This window comes from Sceloporus occidentalis, unplaced genomic scaffold (assembly GCF_023333645.1).
Source record: "Sceloporus occidentalis isolate IW3139 unplaced genomic scaffold, rSceOcc1.0.p SCAF_1, whole genome shotgun sequence".
Classification (NCBI taxonomy): domain Eukaryota; kingdom Metazoa; phylum Chordata; class Lepidosauria; order Squamata; family Phrynosomatidae; genus Sceloporus; species Sceloporus occidentalis.
Window position 1 is genome coordinate 52,153,313 of NW_028316981.1, and position 26,874 is coordinate 52,180,186.

The following is a 26,874-nucleotide window of genomic DNA, read 5'->3' on the forward strand; positions in this document are numbered from 1 at the left end:
CTGGAGGAGGGCAAACGTTGTCCTCATCTTTAAAAAGGGGAAGAAAGAGGATCCCAACAATTATCGTCCAGTTAGTCTGACATCAATACCAGGAAAGATTCTGGAGTAGATCATTAAACAGAGAGTCTGTGAACATCTAGAAAGCAATGCCATAATCACAAAAAGTCAACATGGGTTTCAGAGAAACAAATCATGCCAGACAAATCTCTTTCTTTGATAAAATTACCAGCTTGGTAGATGAAGGAAATGCTGTGGATATAGTATATCTTGATTTCAGTAACGCCTTTGACAATTCCCCCCATGACATTCTTGCAAACAAGCTAGAAAATGGTGGGTTAGACAATACAACTGTTACATGGATTTGTAATTGGTTGACCAACTGAACCCAAAGGGTGCTCAGGAATGGCTCTCCTTTATCCTGGAGAGAAGTAACCAGTGGGGTCCCACAGGGCTCTGTCCTGGGGCAGTGCTATTCAACATCTTTATAAATGACTTGGATGAAAGAATAGAGGGCACGCTTAACAAATTTGCAGATGACATTTAATTAGGAGGAGTAGGACAGGATCAAAATTCAAAATGACCGGAATAGCTTAGAAAGCTGGGCCATAACTAACAAAATAAATTTCAACACGGTGAGATGTATAAATATACTTGGGCAGAAAAAATGAAATACACAGATATAGGATGGCGGGCACCTGATTTAACAAGACTACATTTGAAAGAGATCTAGGTGTCCTAGTAGACTTCACAGTGTGATGCAGCAGCTAAAAAGGCAAATGTAATTCTAGGCTCCATCGATAGAAGTATAATGTCTAGATTGAGGGAAGTAATAGTGCCACTCTATTCTGCTCTGGTCAGGGCCCACCTGGAATATTGTGTTCAGTTCTGGGCACCACAATTTAAAAAGGATGTTGAAAAACGAGTGTGTCCAAAGGAGGGCAACTAAAATAGTGAAGGGTCTGGAAACCATGTCCTATGAGGAGAGACTTGCTGAGCTGGGGATGTTTAGCCTGGAGAAGAGAAGGTTAAGAGGTGATATGATAGCCCTGTTTAAATACTTGAAGGGATGTCATATTGAGGAGGGAACAAGCTTGTTTTCTGCTGCTCCAGAGACTAGGACCCAGAGCAATGGATGCAAGCTCCAGGAAAAGAGATTCCACCTCAACATCAGGAGGAACTTCCTGACAGTAAGAGCTCCTTTGGAAAGTGGTGGAGTCTCCTTCTTTGGTTTTTATTATCTCAACACATATTATCTACATAACATACCTAATAAGCTCCTTTTATTTTAACTCTAACACAAATTATTACTCATATCACTATATATATATATATACAAGCAAAAAAGACAAACAACCAGACAGACAAAATGACCGCCTATCCTGCAACAATACAAAATATTCTTGCCATATTTCCATTGTATTTTCTTGTCATATTCTTACAGGAATCTCCTTCTTTGGAGGTCTTTAAACAGAGACTAGATGCCCATCTTTTTGGAGTGCTTTGATTATGAGTTCCTGCATGGCAGAATCGCATTGGACTGGATGGCCATTGAGGTCCCTTCCAACTCTGTGATGCTGTCTGGGGGACACCAGAGCTTTCTGATTTGTTGTGTCCCTTCAAGTCGTTTCTGACTTAGGGCAAACCTATCATGGGGTTTTCTTGTTAAGTTTTTTGAGAGGGGGTTTGCCATTGCCTTCCTCTGAGGCTGAGAGAGTGTGACTTGCCCAGAATCACCCAGTAGGTTTACATGGCCAAGCTAGGATTTGAACCCTCATCTCCAGAGTCATAGTCCAGGGGTAGGCAACCCTTTTGAGCCGGGGGCCAGGTTGCTGTCCCTCAGACAACTGGGGGGCCGAAGCCAAAAAACAAATAATTAAATAATTTTTTAAAAATTAAATAAATAAACCGGGACAAATGTAGGACAAAATTTTCAAATGGAGGGCACTTTTTAAATAAAAAATGGAGGACACGCGAAAAAATTTGCTGATTTTTTAAAACATGTTAAGATAAATGCATGTTTCTGAGGCTTCTATAGACAGTTGCCCCACCATGCCACTTGCGTGAGACGCCAAAGGCCCCGGCGGCAATCGGCGGCAGGACCGGGCTGGGGCCGGTCCCAAGGCCTCGCCGGGCCGCAGGTTGCCTACCCCTGGTCATAGTCATTGCTGAAATCACTGCTAAGCCATGCTGGATCTCACTAGAAAAGGCTAAACATCACCCAAAATTACAGATCGCAGAATTCCATATCATTGAGCCATGGCAGTTCAAGCAATGTAAAACTGCATTATTTCTGCAGTGAGGATACAGACCAGATATCTTCACAAAGCAAGGTAACAGGTACTGGAAAAGCGAGCTTCTCACACTACAGTTATAAAATGTGAAGCAAACCTTTGAATCTGGGACAGCCTTGAACCCGTTTAAAAAAAAATCAGTTCTGTCTGCTGGAAGTCTTGTGTAAAATGATGGGATTAAGCATCTCTTGCTCATACCATAGACCACCAATTGTGCTGTGTACTTGTGTGCACACCTATCGCTGGAGATGAAAGAACAGCACTGAAGCTCTTTGGGTTGGTCGTAAAAACATTTTGTTGTTTGTTTGTTTTTTGTTTTTGTTTTGTTTTTTTATTTATATACCACTATTCCAAAGATCATAGCGGTGAACAGCAAGTAAGCTAATTAGCAAGTAAGCTAATTAGCCCCCAACAGTCTGGGTACTCATTTTAGCGACCTCGGAAGGATGCAAGCCTGAGTCTAGCTTGGGCCCTTTTGTTGGTCTTGAACTCGCAACCTTGTGGTTTCGAGTGAATGGCTGCAGTACAGGCATTTAACCACTGCGCCACCAGGGCAGTCAAATATTTGTGGTGCTTGCTGTGTCCGCAACAGACCTGAAGGTGCACACATACACACACACACAGGTGTGTCCAGCAAGTAAAGTAAGCTTTACCAACTCTTCCAGGGCCAGGCATCTTGTCATTTAAGGAACACGGTGTATTTCAAAAGACAAATGTTCCCCAAAATATGACTGATTTCTTCCAACTTCAGATTGCTACAGCTCTGTTTAGATGTGTCCAGATGTGGTTGGATTGCATTTTCCAGCACTGTTAACCCTGGCCTATTTTGGCTGGGGATGATGGGAAGTGTAGTTGAACCACATTTAGCCACAGGAGTCCCTCCCCTGATTTAGATCATCATTCTGGAGCAGAGATGAGCAGCTATGGCAAGTCTAGGGGGTAATTCTTTTGTCCCTAGGACTTCACAGGAACCGCATGGATTCACAAAATTATCTCCTGCCCCAAGAACTGGAATAGGCAGATATCTTTTCTACTTCAGGCCTTTAAAAGTGGTTTGTTTGTTTTTTTACTTGAAGGTCTGTTATTCATTGTGTGTGTGTTGTGTGCCTTCAAGTTCTTTCTGGTGTTTGGCAACCCTATAATGGGGTTTTCTTGACAAGATTTGATCAGAGGAAGTTTGCCATTGCCTTCTCTCAGCCTTAGAGGAGGCAAAGGCAACCCCATGCTGAACAAATCTTGCCAAGAAAACCCCATTATAGGCTGAGACCGCCTCAGTTTAACAGTGACACAGCATCATGAGACTCATCTGACTGGACAGGCTGTTTGTGTGTGTGTGTATTTGATTGTTTATATAATTGTCTCTGGTGAAATGTGTACAAATGGACATCATTCTAGGATAGTCAATTACCACATAGAGCCTAGGTGCATAGCAAGGAACACCAGGATGTTCTCTCTCCCCCACCCCAATGTTTCAAAGGCACCATGGAATACTTTTTCTTATAACCTCTCTTTTTCTCTCTTTCTGATTTGATGCCCATCTCACCTCTGACCAAAGGACTTTTGAACTGGAAGGAGCAAAATGAAAGGTGAAGAAACCCGACAGCGACGGAAGGAAGGCCGGACTAGAAATGGAGAGCGATCAAGGCACAAAGCAAAGAGCAAGAGTAAACATAAAGAGAACAAACTTGGCAGCCATGGGACAGAGGATGGCCCTTTGCTCCGTCCACCAAAGCAGCCTGCTGAAGCAAAAGTGGCAATGGCAAAGCTTCAGGAGGAATCTGCCCTTGCAATTGGCCTACAGGTGCTCCTGCCATACATGCTAGCAGGCATGGGCATGGTCCTTGCAGGGATGGTCTTGGATTATGTTCAGGTAGGAAGAATGGGAAGTTCTTTGTGTTTGCTTCAGTGTGACCTCTTACTAAAGAACAGGATTTATCATGCTTCTTAAGGTATTGTCAGCCTAGGGCAGGCAAGCCACAGAGGCTCATCTTTTTTTGAGTGGATGACTAATTCTCTCCCTGCTGTATTGATTGTAGCACTGTGAAGTCAGCTGACTGTCTGTACCTATATTTCTCTTGAAGTTGCAATCTTGTACTTTTAGATTTGATGAGTTTACTAAGCTTTGCATCTGAGAGCACATGCATAGGGTCAGACTGTAAGACATCAATCCTGTATGTAAAGGTAAAGTAAAGGTAGTCCCTTGACATATGACTAGTCGTAACCGACTGTAGGGAATGGTTCTCATCTCTGTTTCTAGTCCAAAGAGCCAGCATTGTCCGAGGGCTGCTCTGGTGTCATGTGGCCAGCATGACTCCACTGAACACTGTTACCTTCCTACTGAAAAGTGGTACCTATTTATCTACTTGCATTTGCATGCATTCAAACTGCTAGATTGGCAGTTACTGTATGTACTTACTTTAAAATATGGTTTATTGAACTTAGTATGTAGCCATGCAGTTAGGCTGCCCACATATTTTTCTACTGTTTCAAAGCTTCTCAGCAGAGACAACACTCTCTCTAACTAGATGCAATCCTGATGATGGTTCTTTACATACATTTTTTTCTGGGTGACTCTGCCCTTCTCCATGTTAATCTCAACTAGTCTGTGGTGTTTTTTTATTTTATTTATGATTATTTTAATTTGATTTCTGGAATTGCCTTTAATGCAGTAGCTGTAGAAAATGACATGGAATGTGTGGAACAAGTAGATGGTCTTAAAAGTATAAATCTAAAAACAAACAACATAGAGTCTGATGGCCTCTTTAAGATTAATCAGTTAGCATAAACATTTGTGGATGGCAGCAAACTTTATCACAAAAGCTTATGCCAAATAAAATGTTAGTCTTTAAGGCACCACAAGACTCTTTGCTGCAACCGATAAACATGTCTGCCACCACCCCTGCACATTGTAAAAAAGTTTATTTGGATGACTGGCCACCTGAGTTTAATGATAAATACACAAGTAGAATTACAGCCTTACATGAATAAGATCTAGTGTCTTGTGATGAAAAAACAAAGAACTCTAATAGAAAAAAGTTGACTCTTACCCAGCATTTTATTTTGAGAATTAAGATTTTTCTAAAACTAAACAAGAATTGACCAAGTTACTCTTTTCATCACTGCCAGTCCTCCTCCCCCACCAATAAATTTATTTAACTTGTAAAGTAGCAGGTCAGGCTGCCCCTTATCTGTCTGATAGGATGACACTAAGAGCCATGTTGACTGTCCTGACATCTTTCACAGAGATGGAGTTAATATTTCTCCTGGCGCTGTTCTTCAGCATTACAGAAATCAATTAGGTTCCATAAGATTAGAGGTCCCTCGTAGTTCAAAATGATGTTGTATTCCTTAGCTCTAGATAGTGAAGAACACTGTTAATCTTGTTAAGAATTCTCATATTAACTGTTGTGCTGCATTACCCATTAGTAAGCAGGCACCATGTTTTTAATATATGCCCTTTTGAAATGGTTAAAACAGTGTTACTGAACTATACCAGTGGCTGATTTTTTTTAGTCAGATAACTAAAGATAGCCATCCTGGCTATTACAGAAATATCTGGGAACAAGTGTTTTGCTTTGGTGTTATCTCTAATTCAATCCTTGTTAATGTAATCAAGAGTTGACATTCTTCTCTTCATCTTTACCAAGCTTGCTGCTGTTGTTCTCATTCACTTCCTTGTTTGTATGGTGCCTTCTGTGTTGGTGGTCTCTTAGAAAGGGCAGGAGGACAGGTCCTTGTCCCAATGAGTTTACTGTCTAAACCAGAGGTGAGCAGTTGTGGCCCTCCAGAGGTTTCTGGCTTGCAATTCCCATCAGCCACTCCATAGTTGCCCACCTCTGGCCTAAAGTTTGATGTGACAGGAAAGAAAATGATGTCCTGTATAAACAAACAATTAATATACTGTACTTCTGTGATTATTTCATTTTCCCACTCTTAGGCTTAATTTTAGGCTGTGTTGTAGTAGGTGAAAACCTGGAATAGTTCCTCTTTTTTGGACAACAGTTCTCAAATTCCCAAAGCATGTAGTCATGTTGACTGGGGGATTTGGGAAGTTGTAGTCTCCAGAAGTAATTTGTCCAAGCTCTCATGTAGGATGTGGATGATGGGGGATTGCCAAAGTCATCATGGAAAAATCTGGGTATCAAGGAGAAATGTTGGGAGAAAATTAAGAGAGGCAACCTCACACAGATGTTCTGAGACATGGTTCCAAACATATTTCTTTAAAAATTCATGCCACGATAAATTTTGTTAGGACCAGTTCACAGGATGAAATTGCACTTGAGTATTTGTTGGAAGAATCATTTGGTTTTTTCACAGGAAAATCTAGATCGTATGAAAAATGCATGGAGACAACATATCAGAAATTCACATGTGAATTGATTCTGAGGGTGCTTCCCGAAGTTGGCTCCTAGTGCAATCAATCAGTCTAACTTTCCCACTTTAACAGGAAAAAGATGGAAATTGAAGTGCGGAAACATTGAGGATTGCTAATGGAAGACAGTCTCATCTGGGCCCTGCGTCAAATTCAGCAGACAAAGCAGGGCAGTTGCATAATTAGAGACTAGTATGGAAGCACTTAAGATGAAGATGCAATAAAGGTCTCCTGTTATCAAGCTGCTAGGCTGGTAACTAAGAACTGTTATTGGGAACGTATCTTGCCAGTGCTTCAGTAGCCATTCTGGCTTCATTTCCAAGCACAGTTTAAAGCAGTGATAGAGATTTACCAGAAAATTTAAGTGTCCGGGGTGGGGGAGGGGTGATGTAAATTGATGTAGCGTGTTTCTGTAACTTGTGTTTGCTAAACAAAACTAAAAATGCATGTCCTGTTAATTCTGCATACCATATAAATTTCTGAAAGGTTTTTCTAAGAGCCCAAGCTAGTTGCATTGAAATATTCCAAAGGGACAAAATGAAGTGTATTTCTTATTTATTTAATAGTATATTATTTAATATTTAATTATTTAAATAAATACTTAATCTGGTTTATATGTCACATACAGTTGTTTTCAAAACATCTGCTTTTAATTTGTTTGTTATTTTGTTGTTCTCGTTGTGTGAGTAGGATAAGCATTTGAGTCTCAAACACTCTGGGGTTTAATCGGAAGGTCCTTTCAAGTTCAGGCAGAAACTTGGATTCACCACCTCACTGACATGAAATCCAGTACAGGTTGAGTCTCCTTTATTCTGAAATACTCCAAAAACAAAAACCTTTTTCATGGGTGGTTGAGATAATAATGCTTTTGCTTTCTGATTGTTCAGTGTGTACAACCTTTGTTTCATGCACAAAATTATTAAGAATTATTATATAAAATTGTCATCACACTATGTGTGCAAGTTGTATATGAAACATAAATGAAGTTTTTGTTTATATTTGGGTCCCACCTTCAGAATATCAGTTTATGTACTTATATATGAATATGGTATTTCAAAATCCAAAACCTAAAACACTTCTGATCCCAAGCATTTCAGATAAGGGAGACTCAGCTTGTAGCAGCCACTCTGGTTCATGTTTGTTGTATCAACATTTTTTAACTGTCGCAACCCCCACATATACTTAAATAGTTGTCCCTCCACATTTTTGGCTTTGATTTGATTATTTTCAATTTTGATTACTATGTTCTCTCTAGAAATGTCTAGGTGCCCCCCACACATCTCTGCTAGATGTTAACCATAGAGTTGTGTTGGAGAACCTAGAACTTCCTAGAGAAAACACTTCTCTAGACATTTGTAGGTCCTCCAGCATGATTGTATGAACTTTTGGCAGATGTTGGCTATAGAGTTGCACTAGAGGACCTGGGGATTCTAGAGAGATGTTCTTTCAGGAAAAAAGAATAATGTTTTTTTATGTGCAATTTTCCCACTTTCATGGTTGTCTTTCACCCCTAACTCCAGTGAATGTGGAGTGAGCACTGTAATGTGAATGGTTGTTTTTTTTTTTTAAATGAATCAAAGAGCATCAGAGATGAAGCAGGTTCTGTCAGAAAAGACACATGAATGGGATTGCAAACCTCCTTGCACCAACAAGGCTCCTTTGAAAGTTGCATGAGCAACAGCAGAGTAGCTACCCTATTGCTGGGAATAATTTTCTCCTGGCTTTCAGAGCAATTGGAGATTTGGACAAGCCTGGACAGGCTCAGACGAGAGGGTTGACAACGCCAAACAGGTAGATTTATAGGCACTGATGCTAGTCTTTCTACAGGGCTTCCTCGCTTGTGCAGAACACTCTACAGGGCATCATCTGGAGAGTCAGGAAGGGAGCAGAAAGAGTAATGAATAATGGATAATAGCTGCTAAAGTTACTAGGATTAGAGACACAGTAATTATGTGCATGGTGTGTATAGGAGGGTGCGTGAGAGAAAGACCTCCTCCCCTGTTAGTGGAAAGAGTATTACCATTCCCTGAGAGAAACGCACTGGAAGCTTGCCCTTGGTCTTTTTCATATGCTTGGCTGTGATCCTGCAACCCACAAAAAATCGTGAATATTCACCTGCAACAACAATTATTGGCTTCAGGTATCTCATTTTCACTGATAGAGGATTTAATCTTGTTTGAGAGATTTTTGGTTCATTTTTGTGGAAGCACTAGACTCTGTCACAGAATTCTAAATGCCTCTCCCTAAACAAAAAATGTTGGGTGACTTTGGGCAAGTTGTACTCTCAGCCTCAGAGTGAGGCAAAAGGCAACACACACCCACACCCTGCTGAAAAAAATATTAAAAAAACCAAAAGCAACCCCAAACCCCCAAAACATGATAGTTTTGCCTTAGGATCCCCATGAGTCAGAAATGACTTGAAGGTACTCAACAACAAAGGATGCTATAGAGAGACCGGAATGCATATGTGAGCATTCTTATATGTGTTACTTTGTGAATATAGCTGACCTTGATTTTTGTTTCTTATTTTATAGCAATTCTTACTTTTTGTTCTGTCTTTTTTAACCACCTATTCAGTGGTGCAGGATGTTAGGCACTGTATAGGAGTGTTGTGATGAGAAGAAAATCTATTTTTTTCCAAGTGTTAACATATCTAAGTGTTTCTTATTTCTGTGTTGAGAGGTCTGCCTGTTTACTGGAGACACCTTAACTTTGCAATAAAAATAATTAATTGTACACTCAGGTCTTCTGAGTTAACTGCCACTTTCTGACTGTTGATTCGCTCACTGCCTCTTTTTTATGGTCTTTACTTATTGATAGAGGGAGAAAAAGAGCAATAAACTCATTCACCCCAGACTGTTGAACCTTTTTATAAGCCATACTTGCTACTGCATCTTTTCCTGGCACTCAGCTTTAACAAGGTCTTGCCTGTGCCATGAAACCATTGCCGGAGAGGAATAAAAATAGATGTCTCCTCACCTGAGAGCAACTAAAGTCCTCAGGGCTGGCCTACAAAAGCTGCTGCCATACTGAAGCATTAATGCAGTTTGACACCACCTTAACTTGTCATGGCTATATTATCTGAAATTCAGGGATTTGAAGTTTATTGTGGCACCAGAGCTCTCTGACAGAGAAGGCTAAATGTCTCACAAAAATACAAATGCCAGAATTCCATGGCACTGGGTCATGTTAGTTAAAGCAGTGTCTAACTGCATTAATTCTGCAGTGTAGATGAAGCCAAAGGGGCACCATTGTCTCAGTGTGCAGGAAATACTAGATTCATAATGAGAGTTTGTAGTATTTTGTTGTTGTGTGCCTTCAAGTCGTTTCCGACTTATGGTGACCCTAAAGCTAAACTGTCTTGGGGTTTCCTTAGCAAATTTCTTCAGAGGGGGTTTGCCATTGCTATCCTCTATGATTGAGAACATGTCACTTGCCCAAGGTCACACAGTAGGTTCCATGGCTCAGTGGGGATTTGAACTCCAGTCTCCAAGTGTCCTAGTCCATCCCTATGCCATGCTGATGCTCTTAGATTTTTATTATTATTAATGAATGGCAGTAAGATTTGGGAATTGAGGTTATAGCCTTGCATGGAGAGGATTCTGTGATGCGTCTTCCCCTTGATAGATCTTTGTGTGAATAGAATCACAGAGCTAGGAAGACACCACAAGGGCCACACAGTCCAATCCCCCACCATGCAAAAATACACAAATCACCCTCAACAGATGGCCATCCAGCCTCTGTTTAAAAACCTCCAAAGAAGGAGACTCCACAACACACCAAGGCAGCCTATACCACTGTCAAACAGCTCTTACCATCAGGAAGTTCTTCCTTATGTTGAGGTGGAATCTCTTTTCCTGTACCTAGAATCCATTGCTCCAGGTCCTATTCTCTGGAGCAGAAGAAAACAAGCTTGCTCCATCCTCAATATGGCACACCTTCAAATATTTAAACAAGGCTATTATATCACCTCTTAACCTTCTCTTCTCCAGACTAAACATCCCAGCTCCCTAAGTTGCTCTTCATAGGGCATGGTTTCCATAATGAAATGCACAGATACAGGGGACACCTGGCTTGGCACCAGTACATGTGAAAGGGATCTAGGAGTCTTAGTAGACCACAAGTTGGACATGAGTCAACATTGTGATGTAATAGAATCCAGAATTAGTAGAACTAGAAGCACCACTGTGGTCCAATGGGCTTTACAGATGATCAGCAATCAGGATCTAGTCTCTCACTGAAGTCCAGCACTCTAAAACAGGATTGGGCATCTGCAGAGGGGGCAGAGGCCATCTTGTGTTTCAGCATACTGGAAGTGATGTTACATGACTTCTGGATGCTACCTAAAACTTGCTGTAAGTGTGGCAGTTTACCTCCCCTAACCCATCAAAACAAAAAAGAAAAAGGGCAAAAAGAAGCCAAAATAGCATGAATGACCCTTCCGATGTCACCAACCTCCTCACCCTTCATAAAGAATATGCACAGAGGGTTTTGCTCTTAATTTATCAAAGAAATAACAAAATCTCCCAGCCAGAGAACTCCATGATCTAAACTCCCACACAGCTGACAAAGTTTGAGCAAGCTCAGCTAGAACTTTCCATTCTTATTTTGTCAAGGTCTTGGGCCAATAGTATTCCGTTTTGACCATTTTTATGCTTGTGCCCTTGCCCATGGACTGTAGTATCACCATGGATACTGTTGCTTTTCTTTTTCTTTAAAAGCCATGTATTACGACACCTTGCAGACTTGTAGGATGGGAAGTAAAAAAGCTACATAAAAGCCACTGAAAACTTTTCCATTGACTATAGAACTACCTTAAATAGAACTTGTGCAGAGACTCTTATCAGGGCCTTTGCATAGTAGCTGAAAGTTGAAGTGATGACAGCAGATAAGGGGGTTAGCCTTTGAAGCTCATTGGCTTTTACTGAGGTATTTTTTCCCCTTTCTTCTGAAAGTCAGTCATTTAGAGATAGAAACCATATATTCCTGAACTCATACAGCCTTAACAAGGCTGGGGAAATGGAGAGAAGAAAAGGGAGCTGAAAGATAAAGGTGCCCTTCCAGCGAGTACATCTTCCTGGCTTTTCCTGTTGACCTGTTCCATAATATCTGTATTTTCAATAGGATTAAGTTCATGTTCCTGGTGACCTTTCTTCACCTTGAAGAAACAAGAGGGAAAACAAAAGAAAACTGAAAAGATAACCTTCCCTCCCCCTCCTTGCCTTGGGACTGCAAGAAAAGTTCGACGTTACACATGGTGAGCCTGAAGCAGTTGTGGTTGTTTCAACAGTGCAGGCTTACATTTTAAACCACCCTATTTGTAACTTGAGGAGAAAGGACATCAGTGGCTGAAGTATTCCTACACAAACTGTCACTCTTTGCACTGGTACTCCTGAATGCCGTAGGTTAAGCAGGTCTTTCTGGTTTCCAGCCAAGTGGTAATAGTTGAAGAAGTGTTTTTAAATGTATTTATCTACAGTACATACATTTTAACAATCCGATCGTTTCCTCTGGATTCTGTTTCCTCTCTGGAGCTGCCTTGAAGCTTAGCGGAAACTGTGCTCAGTTAAACCAAGCACATTTTGGAAAGCAACACTGTTGCTGTTTGGTGGAAGACGAGAAGGACATCAGACTTAAGACGAATGGTGGCACAATCATAACTGAAAAGTACCTTCAACTCTGGACTGTGCAGCTGAGAGGTGAGAGCACCTCCTTTTCTGGATCTCCTCTTGCTCTCCTGTTTCTTGAGTATGGGTTAATAACATTCAGTCATGGTGGTCACCCAGCTGAAATTGGAGCTGTGCTTCCAGGGAAAGAAACTCAGGGGTTTCACCTGTAAGTTCGTCAGATCAGCCAGTGGATTCCTTCCGGAAACATCCTTCTCCATTGCATCACAGATCTTTGGGCCATTCATCTTGGCAGGGTTAGGCATGGTTGCTGCTGGCTTGTTGATGGATCGTATTCAAGTATGTATGTTTGTTTGTTTTTTCAAGTGGGGTAAATGGCTGGTCTGCCTCAGTGACCTTGAGCATCCATTTTTAATATGACTATTTGATAGCTAAGTGCAATGTAGCGTTCTGTCTGCTCATGGGGGGAAGCATCTTCTGTAAATATGCCCAAGTCTTAAAGGGCCTAATGGGCAGACAGTGAGCTAAAACAATGAGATAAAACAGTGTTAATTCATTTTTCAAGACATATTTCTGTAGTCTTTTCTGGAGTACAGAAAAGAGGGTTTAGTTGATCAGAGAGTCTCTTCAATTAGTTATATAATAATAACAGGTTGAGCAACAGGGAGTGACGTGTGAGGATATAAATTATTGAGAAATGCCACCTACACAAGGTTACTGATCTCTCAAGATCGATGGAGGGTAACCAGGGCCACTTGTACTGCCCAGAACCTAAATGGTTCAGCTGGGGGTTGGGGTGGTATTCTCCCATATGGCATATCAGAGAGTTGGAGGAGGCACACCTTTTCATCCTGCCTTCTAAGATGCTTTTGGGGCCAGTTCTGCCCCTTTTCAATGTACATTAAACTGACCACAGGATTCCATGATAACAACAGGACAGGGTGCTTCCTCTGTCCTCATAGGACCATTTTTGAGAGTAGAGGGATTTTTTTATGTCTATACATTTTCATATGTCCGCATAGATAATCTCCTGAATGAGCAGATGGTCTTACTTTGTCTGTGGTGAGCCCATTTAACTGCTTGGTTGAGTTCAATGGCAATCATTGAGCTGTCCATCCTTGTACTCACAAGCAGAAGAGATTATGCCTTCACAGGACAAACCCATCTAGGAACTACACCCCGTGTGTTTCAGTGAGACTTATTTCATAGCATTGTCCTGCTAATTTTGGAAATACCCTTTCCGGCGTATAAGGCGATGGGGGGTATAAGACAACCCCCCAAGTCGCCCGCCGGCTGGAGGGGGCCTCTCTGGAGGCCTTAGAGAGGATCTGCAGCAGCTGGGCTCTCACCGCCATTTTTCTTCTAAAAGGCGGCGGGGAAGAGGCTCCAGAGCCGGCCGGGCCAAGTAAAAGAGCCGGCCTCTTACTCCTCGGTGCTGCCGCTGCCACCGGGGATCCTCCGATCCTCCAGCGGCTTCAGAAGTCCTCTGCGGAAGCCGCCACCACCCGGGATCCTCCACTCCTCCAGCGGCTTTCGTGGAGGACTTCTGAAGTCGCTAGAGGATCAGAGGATCCCTGGCGGCGGTGGCGGCAGCAAGGAGCAAGGGGCCAGCTCTTTTACTCGGCCTGGCCAGCTCTGGAGCCGCTTCCCCGCCACCTCTTAGAAGAAAAATGGCGGTGAGAGCCCAGCCGCCGCGGATCCTCTCTAAGGCCTCCAGAGAGGCCCCCTCCAGCCAGCGTGAGTGCCGACTGGCTGGGGGAGGACTCAGGAAGGTGGCTATGCCATTTGCCTGTCTCTGGGGTAAAAATCCGGCCCATAAGGCAGACTGAAAGAGTCGCCTTATACGCCGGAAAATGCGGGGCATACATTTCCTTGCTGAATATAATCAGCAGCAAAGGCTAGAAAGGAAGGCTGTTTCCAGCATTTTTAGGCCTTGTTTTATGCTTGTGTATACATCCATTTGGGGTGCACGGTTTGTCACTTTCTGGTTCTGATAGGAATTTCATCAGGTGGATGTTTGTGTTGGAATAATATTAAGGATAATTCTTCAGTATTTTTAAGCAACTAAGAATGCTCTTGCTGCTTGTCTCTGTGCATCAGCTGATGTGCAGCAGTAAAACAGGGGGGAAAGCAGACAGTTCACATTACATATAAGGAATGGAAACCAAGCAAGCATTATTTATTTCTGGCAGCAGTGAATGAATGTCCTGCATGGTGTCATGCCACATGAATCAAAATATCTGAGCTGTACTAGATATAATGAATCACAAAGTATATTTGCAGACTTTATTGAGTACAGATGTATTAACAGATCCCAAACATACCAAAACTGAACAGAAAGAATGGTAAGCAAGATCCAGAAGTATTCATAGTGTGTATGTTGCTCACTTTACAAAAAGACAGTCCATGTTTGTCACCACTTTCTGAACTAAAGCATCACAAGGGAAGCAAAATTATAAGGTGTAGACAAGGAGGAATGAGCGACTCCTGGCTCCCATTTGAAATGAATGGAGAGGTCACTGAATCTTCCTGTGCATTCATGGGATTATTAAAAATTCAGATTACTTGCTTTAATTATTGAGGGGATTTAAGCCTGTGCCAACAACTTTTAAGGTTAGACTTGGTGCAGTTTTTTAAAAAAAAAAACACTAGAGTTTTATATATACAAGTTCTGACAACTGTACATCAAAAGGAGAAGAATTTGCCATTTCAGAATTAATCATGTCAGGGTGTTTAATTTTTTCCATTACTGCCTGTAACTTAATTATAAGTGTTATATTTTTATGACACTTGATGATGGTTAGAGACATTCATGTTTAGGCTTCCTTTGTTATTGACATAGTGACTGTTGTTGTCCCCATACCCTTTACCAATCTGGTTCAGATGACTTTTCAGCTGTTTTCCAGAGCTGCTTGTCTCAGCTGTATGTTCTTCTGTCCTTCTGAACCCATCCCTTGTATGAGAGGTGGGAATCAAGGTGTCCTTCAAATGTTGTTAGACTACATGCTGCAGTAGCCCTCACCACCATTGCAAACAGTTAAGGAGTACTAGGAGCTGCAGTCCAAAAGGATCTGGTGGGTCCTATGATTTCTATCCTCCCTTATACCATGACTCAGACAATAGGAGCTGAGTAATACTGCCATTGCAACTGTCAGTGTATCAATATACAGTGCTCGTCCCTGGCACGCTGGGGAAAAATTTCCTTACCTAAGATAGTTTGAGATGCATTGATTTATATCTTTTTGCAGGCACGAACAGTGGTGGATGTTCTGCCCTATAGGATGAGAGGTCACCTATGTTTATGGAAAGGTATCAGGATGTGCATGTAGCATGTATATTAGGGTGTTCAACACTTCTTCTCTCAAGGCCCAAGGAAGTACCTCTAGCTGCAGAACATCATGCACATACACTAGGCTGAGTTACCTACAAAGCTGGTTCTAGGAATAACTAGCCAGGAGCACCGTAGGAGACTTCCACTCCATTGATGACTGATATCCTTTAGCAGATGGGAACTTTCTTCACCCATACTATGAAAAAAGGAGGTGGGAGAAGGAAGGTGTTGGAAAATGAAGTTGGGATCTAGCCAGGTGAATTGCAGAGGAGAGAGCTATTGGAGGGGACAATATATAAGCAGGTGGTGGGAAATGGAGAGAAGACAAATGAAGAAAGATAGGCAAGCAGAGGGAGATTTAGAAGTGAGAAACTTAGGCAGATAGATAGGCCAGGAAGGAGGTTATTGATAAAATTACTAAAGAGAAGAAGGGAAAGGAACTGGGTGAGAACTGAGGCTAGGGAGTGGACAAGGAAGATACTGAATGCAGGGGACCTGAAAGGAGTAAGCAGCAAGTTTGTGCATGTGTGTTATAGGGAGGCTAGAAAAAAGACTTTTCTGTCCTTGCTGTCACTCAGTTCTTTAGTAGTTCTAATTTGTAAACCTGTAACTCTGACGCTAAACCATTTTTATCTTTTGATCTAATTTTTTTTTTTTTTTTTGGTCACATTTTTTCCAAAGGCCATTTAGAACATAATGTTCAGCTTCTAGTTTTCGTTTGTTTTTTGTGTTTTTTTAAAAAATGAATAATCCACAATTGACATGTTTGCCATTATAATTTTCAGTTGCTTTCATCAGCTTTCAGTTGTGTCTGTGATTAGGCCAAATAAGTAGCAGTAAACACAACAGCGGTACACCTTCCAGTGCAACTTCTTACTTGAAATATGTTCTTCCACAGCCAATCATATTGCTTCTCCATTAGCTAACACCCAAAATGAAATGTGGAAATGAAAAGAAACTGAAAGTTTTGCTCAAATGCCATGGGCCCTTGATATCCACTGGGTCCGGGACCCGCCATAGATATCAAAATGTGTGGATGTTCAAGTCTCATTATATACAGTGGCACAGTAAAATGGTGTCCCTTATATAAAATGGCAAAATGAAGGTTTACTTTCTGGAAGTTTTGTTTGTTTTAAAATATTTTCAAGCCATGGATGATTGAATCCATGAATGCAGAATCCATGGATATGGAAGGCCAACTGTACTAAACTCTACTTAAGCAATTCCAGGAGTCCTTTTGTTGTTTGTTTGTTTGTTTTGTTTTGTTTTGTTTTTACTGCATTGAAATCCACCTTGGGTAGCTTTGTGTGAGAAAAATAATTCTTTGGGATTAAATACTTATTTACGTATGTATTATTTACATTGAAAACCTACCTTTCGTTGAGTATGTGAGTTCAAGTGACCAAATGTGGATCCTTTCTGCCTCGTGTCATTCTCTCAACAATTCTGTGAGACAGATCAAGCCTGAGAGAGAGCGATTGGCCCAGGATAACCCAGTAAATTTCATGGCTCCGTTGGGACATGTGTCTGGATCTTCCAAGTCCCAGTCTAATCATGTTTTACTGTACATCAGATATACAGTGGCACAAAAAAAGTATTTAGTCAGCCACCAATTGTGCAAGTTCTCCCACTTAAAAAGATGAGAGGGGCCTGTAATTGACATCATAGGTAGACCTCAACTATGAGAGACAAAATGAGTAAACAAATCCAGACAATCACATTGTCTGATTTGTAAATAATTTAATTAATCAAAGTATTCCTTTCCAAGTGCACATAGACTGACTATTTAATTATCTGTCTGAGAAACTTTTTAAGGCGGGTTACAAACCGCCATTAGGGACGTCCTGAGGACGTCCCAGTTTGGAAAAGGGGCGTCTCTTCTAGATGCCCTTTGCCCTATCACGGACTGAGTCAGTACAAAATACGGGCGCCCTGTTCATATGGGCACCGCCATTTTGACGTAACGGACGCTCTGCATCCGCACGTGGCGCCCTGGAAGTGACGCCGCGAGTGCACCCTTTGGCACTCGCGGCGCCTCTTCTGGGGCCTGAGAAGGAGCGCGATTTCTGTGCTCCTTCTCTGCAGCGTCCGGGAGCTGCGCCGTTTAAAGGCTGCGGCTCCCCGACGCTGCAAGCGGCGGCAGAGGGAGAGCGCTGCAACCCGGCGATTTGTAACCCGACATAGTATCAGAGTAAAGATGACTGGTCAATAGTTGCTCAGGTCCTTGGTTTTCCCCTTTCTGAGGAAGGGCACAACATTTGTCCTCTTCTAATTTATTGGGACCTCTCTTGTTATCCAATAATTCTTAAAGATCAATGGCAGTTGCTCTTTTAGTACTCTTGGGCGCTTTACAGACCGCCCGTTTGGGGCGGCCTGTAACTGGCCCTTTCCCCACCAGATCGGGGCCTCAACTGCCACAGGTGCACATGTGTGTGTGCGCGTGTGCACATGTGTGCGTGTCTGTGCCTCTTTGTGTGTTTGTGTATCAACCCTTCAAGTCGGCTGCAAATGTGTATGTATCTACCCTTCAAATTGCCTTCTGACTCACTGATGCAAATATATTTGAAATGTTAATCACACCACCAATGCGAATGTATTCGAAACATGTTATTCACACTGCCAGTGATGCAGAGCAGTGCGGATCTTTGGGGGAAACAGAAAAATTCCCGTGTTCATTTGCCCCTGGTTAAGTGTGTTTTTTGGCAGCTCCATCCAAAACTGTGTCGGGTGTATTCAGGGTGCATGTGAACAACAGGGATTCAACCTGAATTCAACCTGGATTATTTTCATCATGTGAATAGGGGTTAGAACACATACCAACAGGTTCAGATTAAAAGAAAAGAGATTCCACCTAAACATTCGGAAGAACTTATTTGTACTGTAGGACTCCCTCAAAGAGCGGTGGGCCTTAAGTGGAAGTTGGATGGACATGTTTTTGGAGTCCTGTAATTGTGTATTCTTGCATGGCAAGAGGTTGAAATAGATGAATGTTGCGGTCCCTTCCAACTCTTATAATTCTGTGCTTCTAATATAATCAGTAAATTAATTATTGAAAAACACTCATGCTGAAATTCCAATTTAGCTCTATCACTTTAGAATAAATTTTAGTTTATCTAGCCCATTTCAGTGGCAAATTTCTAATTTAATCCATAGCTTAATTGATTTTAATTTGCTAGTTCCTATTAATACTCCCAAGCAGCACTGAACCTGTGGCCAGTATGCGCTACATCCATTGAGCTGGACTGTAAACTACACACACTTCTAAATGACAGCAATGTAGAGTAGGCATTCTCTACAGCCAATTTTGGGAACTGCCCCTTTAGGTCCATTCATTGAAAGCAGCTGCCTAGTTCCAGACTGTGTCCCCAGCCCACTCAGTCTTGGGCTATGCACAAGCCCACAATTGAGTGGACCAGTGATGCTGCTTTTAATGAATGAACTTATAAGGGCAGTTCCCAAAATATGTTTTCCTCTAGCCATTGCTAACCTAGATGCTTTATTTAATACAATTCCCAACTTTTCTTATTTGGGTTGCTGTTTATCTTCCAATTGGATGGGATGATCCCAGGAATTAAAAATGACTACCATGGAAATATACAGCTATGGGGAAATTAAATATATAAGGAAAGAACTGAGAAACTGATGTGCTGGAAAAGAGTGCTGATATCCCGTGGACAACCAAAAAGACAAACAAATGAGTGCTAGAGCAGATCAAGCCATAAATCTCCCTGGAAGCCAAAATGACAAAACTTAGGCTGTCGTATTTTGGACACATCATGAGAAGAGAGGACTCATTAGAAAAAACAATAATGCTAGAGGGATGTAGGAAGAGAGGAAGGTCACATGCTAGATGGATGAACTTTATTAAAGAGGCCATGGATATGAATTTGCAGGAACTAAGCAGAGCAGTGGAGGACAGAGGGTCTTGGAGATGTCTCATCCACTAGGTTGCCTTGGGTCAAGATCAACTCGAAGGCAATTAACACCAAACAATCAAAGGAAAGAAAGGTGCAAGAGAAAAGTTATATTAAAACTTATCTTTAAAAGATCTTAAGCTCAATCCTACTCTCCTTTGCTCTCTTTAGAATCCACAATAGTGATGTAGTTTTCCAAGGGAAAAAAAAGAACTGGGAAATTTTCCAAAGCCCTAAATAATGTTATCAGATTTAGCACAGTTGGGTTAAATATTACACACTCACATTCAAAGATGTGGAAATTATTTCACTGGGATATTTTTAATAATGTAATAAAAATAGAAATACGGGTTACTTCCCTTACATTTTTTTTTAAAAAATGACTACATCTGAAAGGACGCTGTTTTTTAAAATCACATTCCTAAAAGGAGTTGTACCCGATACATAAATCCAGCATGGTGTAGTGGTTTGTGCATTGGATTACAACTCTGGAGACTAGAGTTCAAATCCTTGCTCAGCCACGGAAACTGACTGGGTGATGTCGAAGGCTTTCATGGCCGGCATCCATACTTATGGATGGAGAAAAAGACCTGGCTGTGTTCCTGAACCATCTGAACAACATCCACCCCAACATCCAATTCACTATGGAAAAAGAAAAGGAAGGAACACTGCCATTCTTGGATGTCCTAGTCATCCGCAAACCGAATCAACATTTGGGTCACACAGTATACAGAAAACCCACACATACAGACCGATACTTGCACAAGAACTCCAGCCATCACCCAGGTCAAAAAAGAAGCACAATCAAAACACTGGTAGACCGAGCAAAACGCATCTGAGAACCCCATTTCTTGGAAGATGAACTGAAGCACTTGGACCGGGCTCTACAGGCTAATGGTTATTCCAGCTCAGACATCAGAAGGGCTGTCAGGCCCAGGAAAACCCAGAGGAGTGAAGACAAGCAGCCACCCAAAGGGAAGGTATTTTTACCATACATCAAAGGAGTCACAGACAGAATAGGTAACGTGGTGAGGAAGCACAACCTTCAAATGGTTTACAAACCGATGAAGAAAATCCCGCAAATGCTTCGCTCAGTCAAGGACCAGAGAGACCCTCTCACAGCCGCAGGAGTTTACTGCATACCATGCAGCTGCTGTCAAGTCTACATAGGGACCACCAAACGCAGTGTGCAAACAAGAATCAAGGAACACGAGACACACTGCAGACTGGGCCAGCCAGAAAAATCAGCAGTAGCAGAACATGCTACAAACCATCCTGGGCATAAAATACTGTTTGAAAACACTGAAGTTCTGGACCATGCCAACCACTACCATGTCAGGATGCACAGGGAAGCCATTGAAATCCACAAACACCTGGACAATTTCAACAGAAAAGAGGAAACCCTTAAAGTAAACAAGGTTTGGCTACCAGTCCTAAAAGACAGCAAGACAAAGACTCAAGAAATGCAAATGAGAAATCTCCCAGCAGATAATGAGCACTATCAAGCAGACATTAATCCTCTTTTGCAGACCCTCACACCCTGACGCCTGCCATTAGCAACAAAAACAATATACATGCAAATTTACTCCTGCCTTTCCAGGTCGGTCACACATTATATATACCCAAGTCCTTTCCAGGCAAACATTCTCTGAAGATGCCAGCCACAGAGGCTGGTGAAACATCAGGAAGAAACTTTTCTGGAACATGGCCACATAGCCCGAAAAACTCACAAAAAACTATGACTGGGTGACCTTGGGCAAGTCACATTCTCTCAACCTCAGAGAAGGGCAAAGGCAAACTGCCTCTGAATAAATCTTGCCAGGAAAATACCATAATAGGTTTGCCTTAGGGTCACCATAAGTCAGAAACAGCTTGAAGGCACACAATAACAACACTACTACAGCTGGTCATTCAAAACTTACTGTAGAGCTGCTGTACCATTATGGCACTGGAAGCAGGTATCTAGCCTGGTATAATGAGCAGGATAACATAGGTTGTACTTCTGTACAACAGTCAGCACACCTGTAGATTTAGCAGTTTATCTTATACAGTAGAGACGAGAAATGGGCAACCCAAAAGGTGTTGGACCACAAATCCTGTTGTCCCTCCCCATTATCCATGGTGGCATGGACTGCAGTCCAACAACATCTGAAGGGCCACATATTTCCCACTCCTGTTCTATAGCATAAGGATCAGTTGTTGTTGTGTGCCTTCGTTTCTGACTTATGGCGACCCTAAGGCAAATCTGTCAAGGGATTTTCTTGGCAAGTTTCTTCAGAGGGGTTTTGTGCTGGACAATCAGTGGCCTGTGTTATTCCTTCATTGGTTCCATTTAAAACTAAGAAAAAACTGATTCAATAGAACCAGTCAAACATATTTCAGTAAAAGATGTATGTGGTTTTTGAGCACAGGCAACCTATCACATGTTGTCTTTACTTGTGGTTGTGAGCAATTGAGAAGCAAGAGATTTTGTGAAACAGAAACAAGTTTAACAGTGTATTCACTTTATATTTTTTTTCCTCTGAGCACTAGTTTGTCAATGCTTGTCTCCTTAGAATAACTAGAATTTCATTTCTTATATTTATAGAATATTTTATATTTTAGAATTATCATCTAATGTGATTGATAGTTGGACAACAAAAAACACAAAATTTTTCATCCCAGTCCTTTCATTTCATTCCCAGAATTTTCTGAATACATTCCTATGTGAACTAGTATCCTAAGTGAAATAGAGCAAGAAAAAGACAGTAAAGTATAGTACAACAATTCTGTTCCTTGGACTCTGCAGATTCTTTGCCAGTCAGAACAGAAAGCCCTCCTCTACAATGACGGCTTTCTGCTCTGACTGACAAAGAATCTGCAGAGTCCAAGGAACAGAATTGTTGTACTATATTTTACTGTCTTTGCTAAAAGAGGTTGCAGTTCTTCTTTGGAGTTACACTATGAGGGAAATTTTAACTATGAGGGAAATTTTAATGACTTTTTCCACAATAGATTTTTCAAAAGGTCAGAAAATGAAGGAAAGGTGGAGTCTATGGTATTGTTATTGGCACTGCTCAGTAGCTTCCCCTGATGGAAACACACCCTTCCATTATGAAGTATTCCATGTGTAGATAATAAACTACTCCCTGCTCCAACAGTTTGCCTTCATTTTTATATTTTGTTAGCTAGCCTTGGAGCACCATTTCAAACTGTTTGTTGATACAAGATCTCTTGGAGCCTATGTTGAACTATCAGACTGGAGAATGAGTGTGCGCAGTTTCAAGGTAGTGAAAAAGCTTAATGCTGTGTGTTGAGACTTACCTATGCATACATGTTTGTTATTGCAGCAGTGTGTGATTGATATAACAGTGGAGTTACATCCTCTCCTTTCCATTTCTTTCAGCACTGGACAGTGTTTAAGACAATCACAGAAATATTTATCCTGATACCAGCCTTGGTTGGCTTGAAGGGCAACCTGGAAATGACTTTGGCATCTAGACTTTCTACAGCTGTAAGTATAATTCTTGAAACGGTGCCTACAGCATGCAGAGTTGTAATCATGACTGTTGCTTGTAAGATTTGATCAAGTGGGTCCTCACTTGCCTGTTTATGAAAACTGACTGTGTTTCCTGTTAACCACGAGGAATAGGTTTTTGGTAGTAATAAATAATATAGTTTTCATATTTTCATGCTTATGCTGTCCTGGCATGAATTGTTTTCCCATTATTTTTAGCATAAACATTACTCCTGTTGTTATTTATTTACTTATGATTTAAAGTACTTTATTGCCTAAGGCAATGAAAAAATAAAAAACAGTAAAAACAGTAAAAAAATAAAAAACATTTTTAAAACACATTAAAATACTCTTTAAAAAATCCTAAAAGTAATCTAAAATGATCATAGAATCCAGTAAAACAGTTAAAACTGCCATTTCAGATATTGAATTCTATGCAGAACAGCACTGTTTTGGTTGTCCACCAGAAGCATAATAATAATAATAATAATAATAATAATAATAATAGGATTTATTTATATACTGCCCAATCACTGGGAATCCAAGTGGTTTACAACAGAAGGAATAGCTTAAAAGAGATGGGGGCCAATCTTACTTCTTTGGGTAGATAGTTTGACAGTTTACTCTATAACTCTCCCTTGATCTAGTTAACTACTTATTAGATGCTTATTTGAAGAGAAATAAAATTTTAGGAGCCAGCAGTATTTTTCCAAAGGGCAGGAACAGGTGGAAAATGTCAAAATCTGTAAGGGTCCAGGATTCAGTGTTGTTCTCCCGCTGATGCACCTCTCAGGGGATATCTGATTGGGAACCATGGAAAACAGTGCCAAATGTTCTGTATGTAGATCAGCATAGGAGGCTGAACCAGAACTGATCCTCATGCTCATCTTTGTTTTCTCATTAGTGCTAATACTCATTTTTCCCCCTGGGTGTTCTAAATAAATAAATAAAACACCCCATAAAACCATTTTCAAAAAAAATCCTGGACAGAACAGTTGCTTTTGATTTGTTTTTCCAATAGACCATTTCCTTCTATCATCAGCTCTGATGTGCTGACATGAATAGATTAATATTTTCAGTCTATCTGCCTTGGGCAAGATATTTACATGGGCTGCAATTGTACCTGCAAATTGAACTACATCTGCACATACATAGCCTGTGTCATAGTCCTTGACAAGCTGGCTCCATGTATCTGTTTCTATCCTTCTCATGTCCATGACAGAAAGGAAAGAAAATGTATGCCCTGCAAACACAGATGTGGGATCAGGGATGTAGCCATGGAGGGGTCCAGACCCCCCCCCCTTCCATTAGATACAATGAATGGTGTGTGCCGCTGCAGCGCTGTGCCCAAGTCCCATTATAATGGTGGCACTTAGTCTGGACCCCCCCCCCCCTTCCCAAAATCCTGGCTATGTCCCTGGTGGGATACTTTGATTAATAAAAGAAGGCTGGAAATTAGTGGTTTGTAATAATGACCAGCACCTTCTGCATCCCAGGTCCACTTTCCCCTTCCGTACCTATCAGTTTGTACGAGTTAAAATGTTTCCTTTTTTGTCTTTGAGGCTAATACTGGACGGATGGATGATACACAGGAGCAGTGGAAAATGGCTACCTGTAATTTGGCATTGATTCAGGTAAGCATGTCAGAACTTTTGCTTGAGACATCTGGATAGTATTAGTAAAACTTTGGCTCCTTAGATCACTTCCTCAGTTGGGTTGGGCTGATGTACCTTTCAAAACTAAGAGCACCTCCTAACTATGCTGTTTTAGAATCATTATATTAAATGAAGAAAGCTATTTTTCTCATATAATGCTATGCTGACTGTTTTGTTTAAAATGCAGTAATTACTGCCACAGGCTCAAATTGCCAGGCCCTGGACTAGGCTTCTGTACTAACTTCCTTCATTTGTGCAGCTGACAGTGTGCTCCTGAATGTACACTAAACACATTTAATCAGACATAAGCCTAATTAAGTTTAATGAATCCTGCTGAACATAGGTGCTGTAGTCTATAGAGCTAGCCCTACATATCCGTGGATTCTTTATCCACAGGTTCAACCATTCACAGCTTGAATTTAAAAAAAAAAATAAATTAAAAAAACACCCCATAAAAATATTTTCAAAAAAATTCAGGGACAGACCAGTTGTTTTTTATTTATTTTTCCAATAGGCCATTTCCTTCTATCATTAGCTCTACAATGTGAAAAAAGTAATGCAAAAAAGCAGCAGTAAAGCACTTATTAAACACTTGATTATTCCCTGAAAACCTGTTCTTAAGAAAACATGGTTATTTTTTAAAAGGGCAATTTATCTCAGTTATTTTTTTCAAGGGATGCCATCTTCTATATTTAAATATCATTTTCATTTCAATTGAATGGAGGAGCTGTTGTTCACTTTGATCAATTGAAAGAGTACAGCGATTCTCTCAAATACCTTTAAAGATACAGCATAACATATTACATATTATAGGAACAGTATCATAACATAGCTATGTTAATTAGACAAAGGTGAAAAGTGGCTGTGCAACTCAAACACATTTATCTTTTACCTCACTTTCCAGGGTGCAGTGCTCTCACAAGGCAGGTTACAAGATGACAAAAAAGTGAACAAACAACTAAATGAACACACGCACACATACTGTGAAACAGCAACAGAAACATCTGTATTAAGAAATGACAATATTTTAAACAGCTAGCAGCCCCACTAAGTTTTACATGTCCTCACAGAAGACTTACACCTTTTCAAATGCTATTTTATATTCTCAGGAAGGCCTAAGAACTGGAGGTTTATGCAGGGGAAACAGGTTATTTAGTGAAGATGTCCTCAACTCTGCATCCAACTACAGTTCCAAGGATTCAGTACCAAGGTTCCTGGCAGTTTGGTGTGTAGGCACAGACCCATAGTGCAACCTACTTAACACAGTGCAGCTTATAATATAAAATGTATGGTTTTATTCACCAGAGGGCAGTAGTGCACTTTTCTGAACTAGATGAGAGGCATGCAGACATCTAGCTAACACCAGACTGTGCTCCCCTAAGTCTTTCTGTCCTTCACTAAGTATTTCTGACCTTTATTGTTTTGGGTCTCAACAGGTTCAGGCCACAGTAGTGGGACTCCTGGCAGCTATAGCAGCAGTCTTTCTAGGTGCATTGTCCAAGGGGTATGTGGAGCTGAACCAAGCAGCCGTGCTGTGTGCTAGCAGTTTGACCACAGCTTTCATAGCTGCCCTCTCCCTTGGTAAGTCTGTTAAAATCCCTCCTATTCTTCAGTCTCAGCTGCTAATTGCCATTGCCTTTGCAAGTGTGTTTCTGTTCCTTTCTACAAGGAGTTTACTCTCCTTTTTGGCAGCAGTTCCACAGGAATGTCAAAATTCATCTGCAGCTGTTTTGCATCTCAGCTCTGGAGGGAGGAGCCTTGCACCTGGTTTGTATCACCAACTATCAGATACTGAAATATTGACACATCTCAGCATGCCACCCTGCCCCTAATTAGGAAAACACAGAAACATAGGGAGCTGCCTTATACCAAGTCGGAACATTGTTCCATTTAGCTTCATATTCTCTTCACGGTGTCAGACAGAGGTCTTTTCCAGCCCACTTGGAAATGCCAAGGATTGGCTGAAAAGTGAAATACCGATAAGCATTTTTTTAAAAAAAAACTTTGGGATCTAAATTCATGTTCATCATGCCAACACAATCCCTCCTTGTTGGTAGCATTTCCAAACAGAATCATCTATACAAACCTAGGACTGGGCATTAGAGAAGACAGTGGCACAATATAAAACACCAAGTCAAGGAAAAACATCATGCCTGGAATAAATGAGGAATGATATGGTTTCTTTCAC

General features: G+C 41.2%; 1 protein-coding gene across 3 annotated transcripts in view; it reads left to right on the forward strand.

Annotated features, from left to right (window-relative positions):
- SLC41A3 (solute carrier family 41 member 3) overlaps positions 1 to 26,874 on the forward strand; it is a 65,645-nt gene that overhangs the window by 13,931 nt on the left and 24,840 nt on the right. For 2 of the 3 annotated variants that reach the window (XM_089521148.1, XM_089521157.1), the window contains exons 2-5: positions 3,847 to 4,161; positions 22,921 to 23,028; positions 24,594 to 24,665; positions 26,123 to 26,267. In XM_089521148.1, the coding sequence (XP_089377274.1) occupies positions 3,871 to 4,161; positions 22,921 to 23,028; positions 24,594 to 24,665; positions 26,123 to 26,267 (616 nt within the window). In that variant the 5' untranslated portion in view covers positions 3,847 to 3,870. Of the gene's footprint in view, positions 1 to 3,846; positions 4,162 to 12,406; positions 12,630 to 22,920; positions 23,029 to 24,593; positions 24,666 to 26,122; positions 26,268 to 26,874 lie in introns of those variants that run through there. The other variant, XM_089521166.1, reaches the window with a different exon arrangement.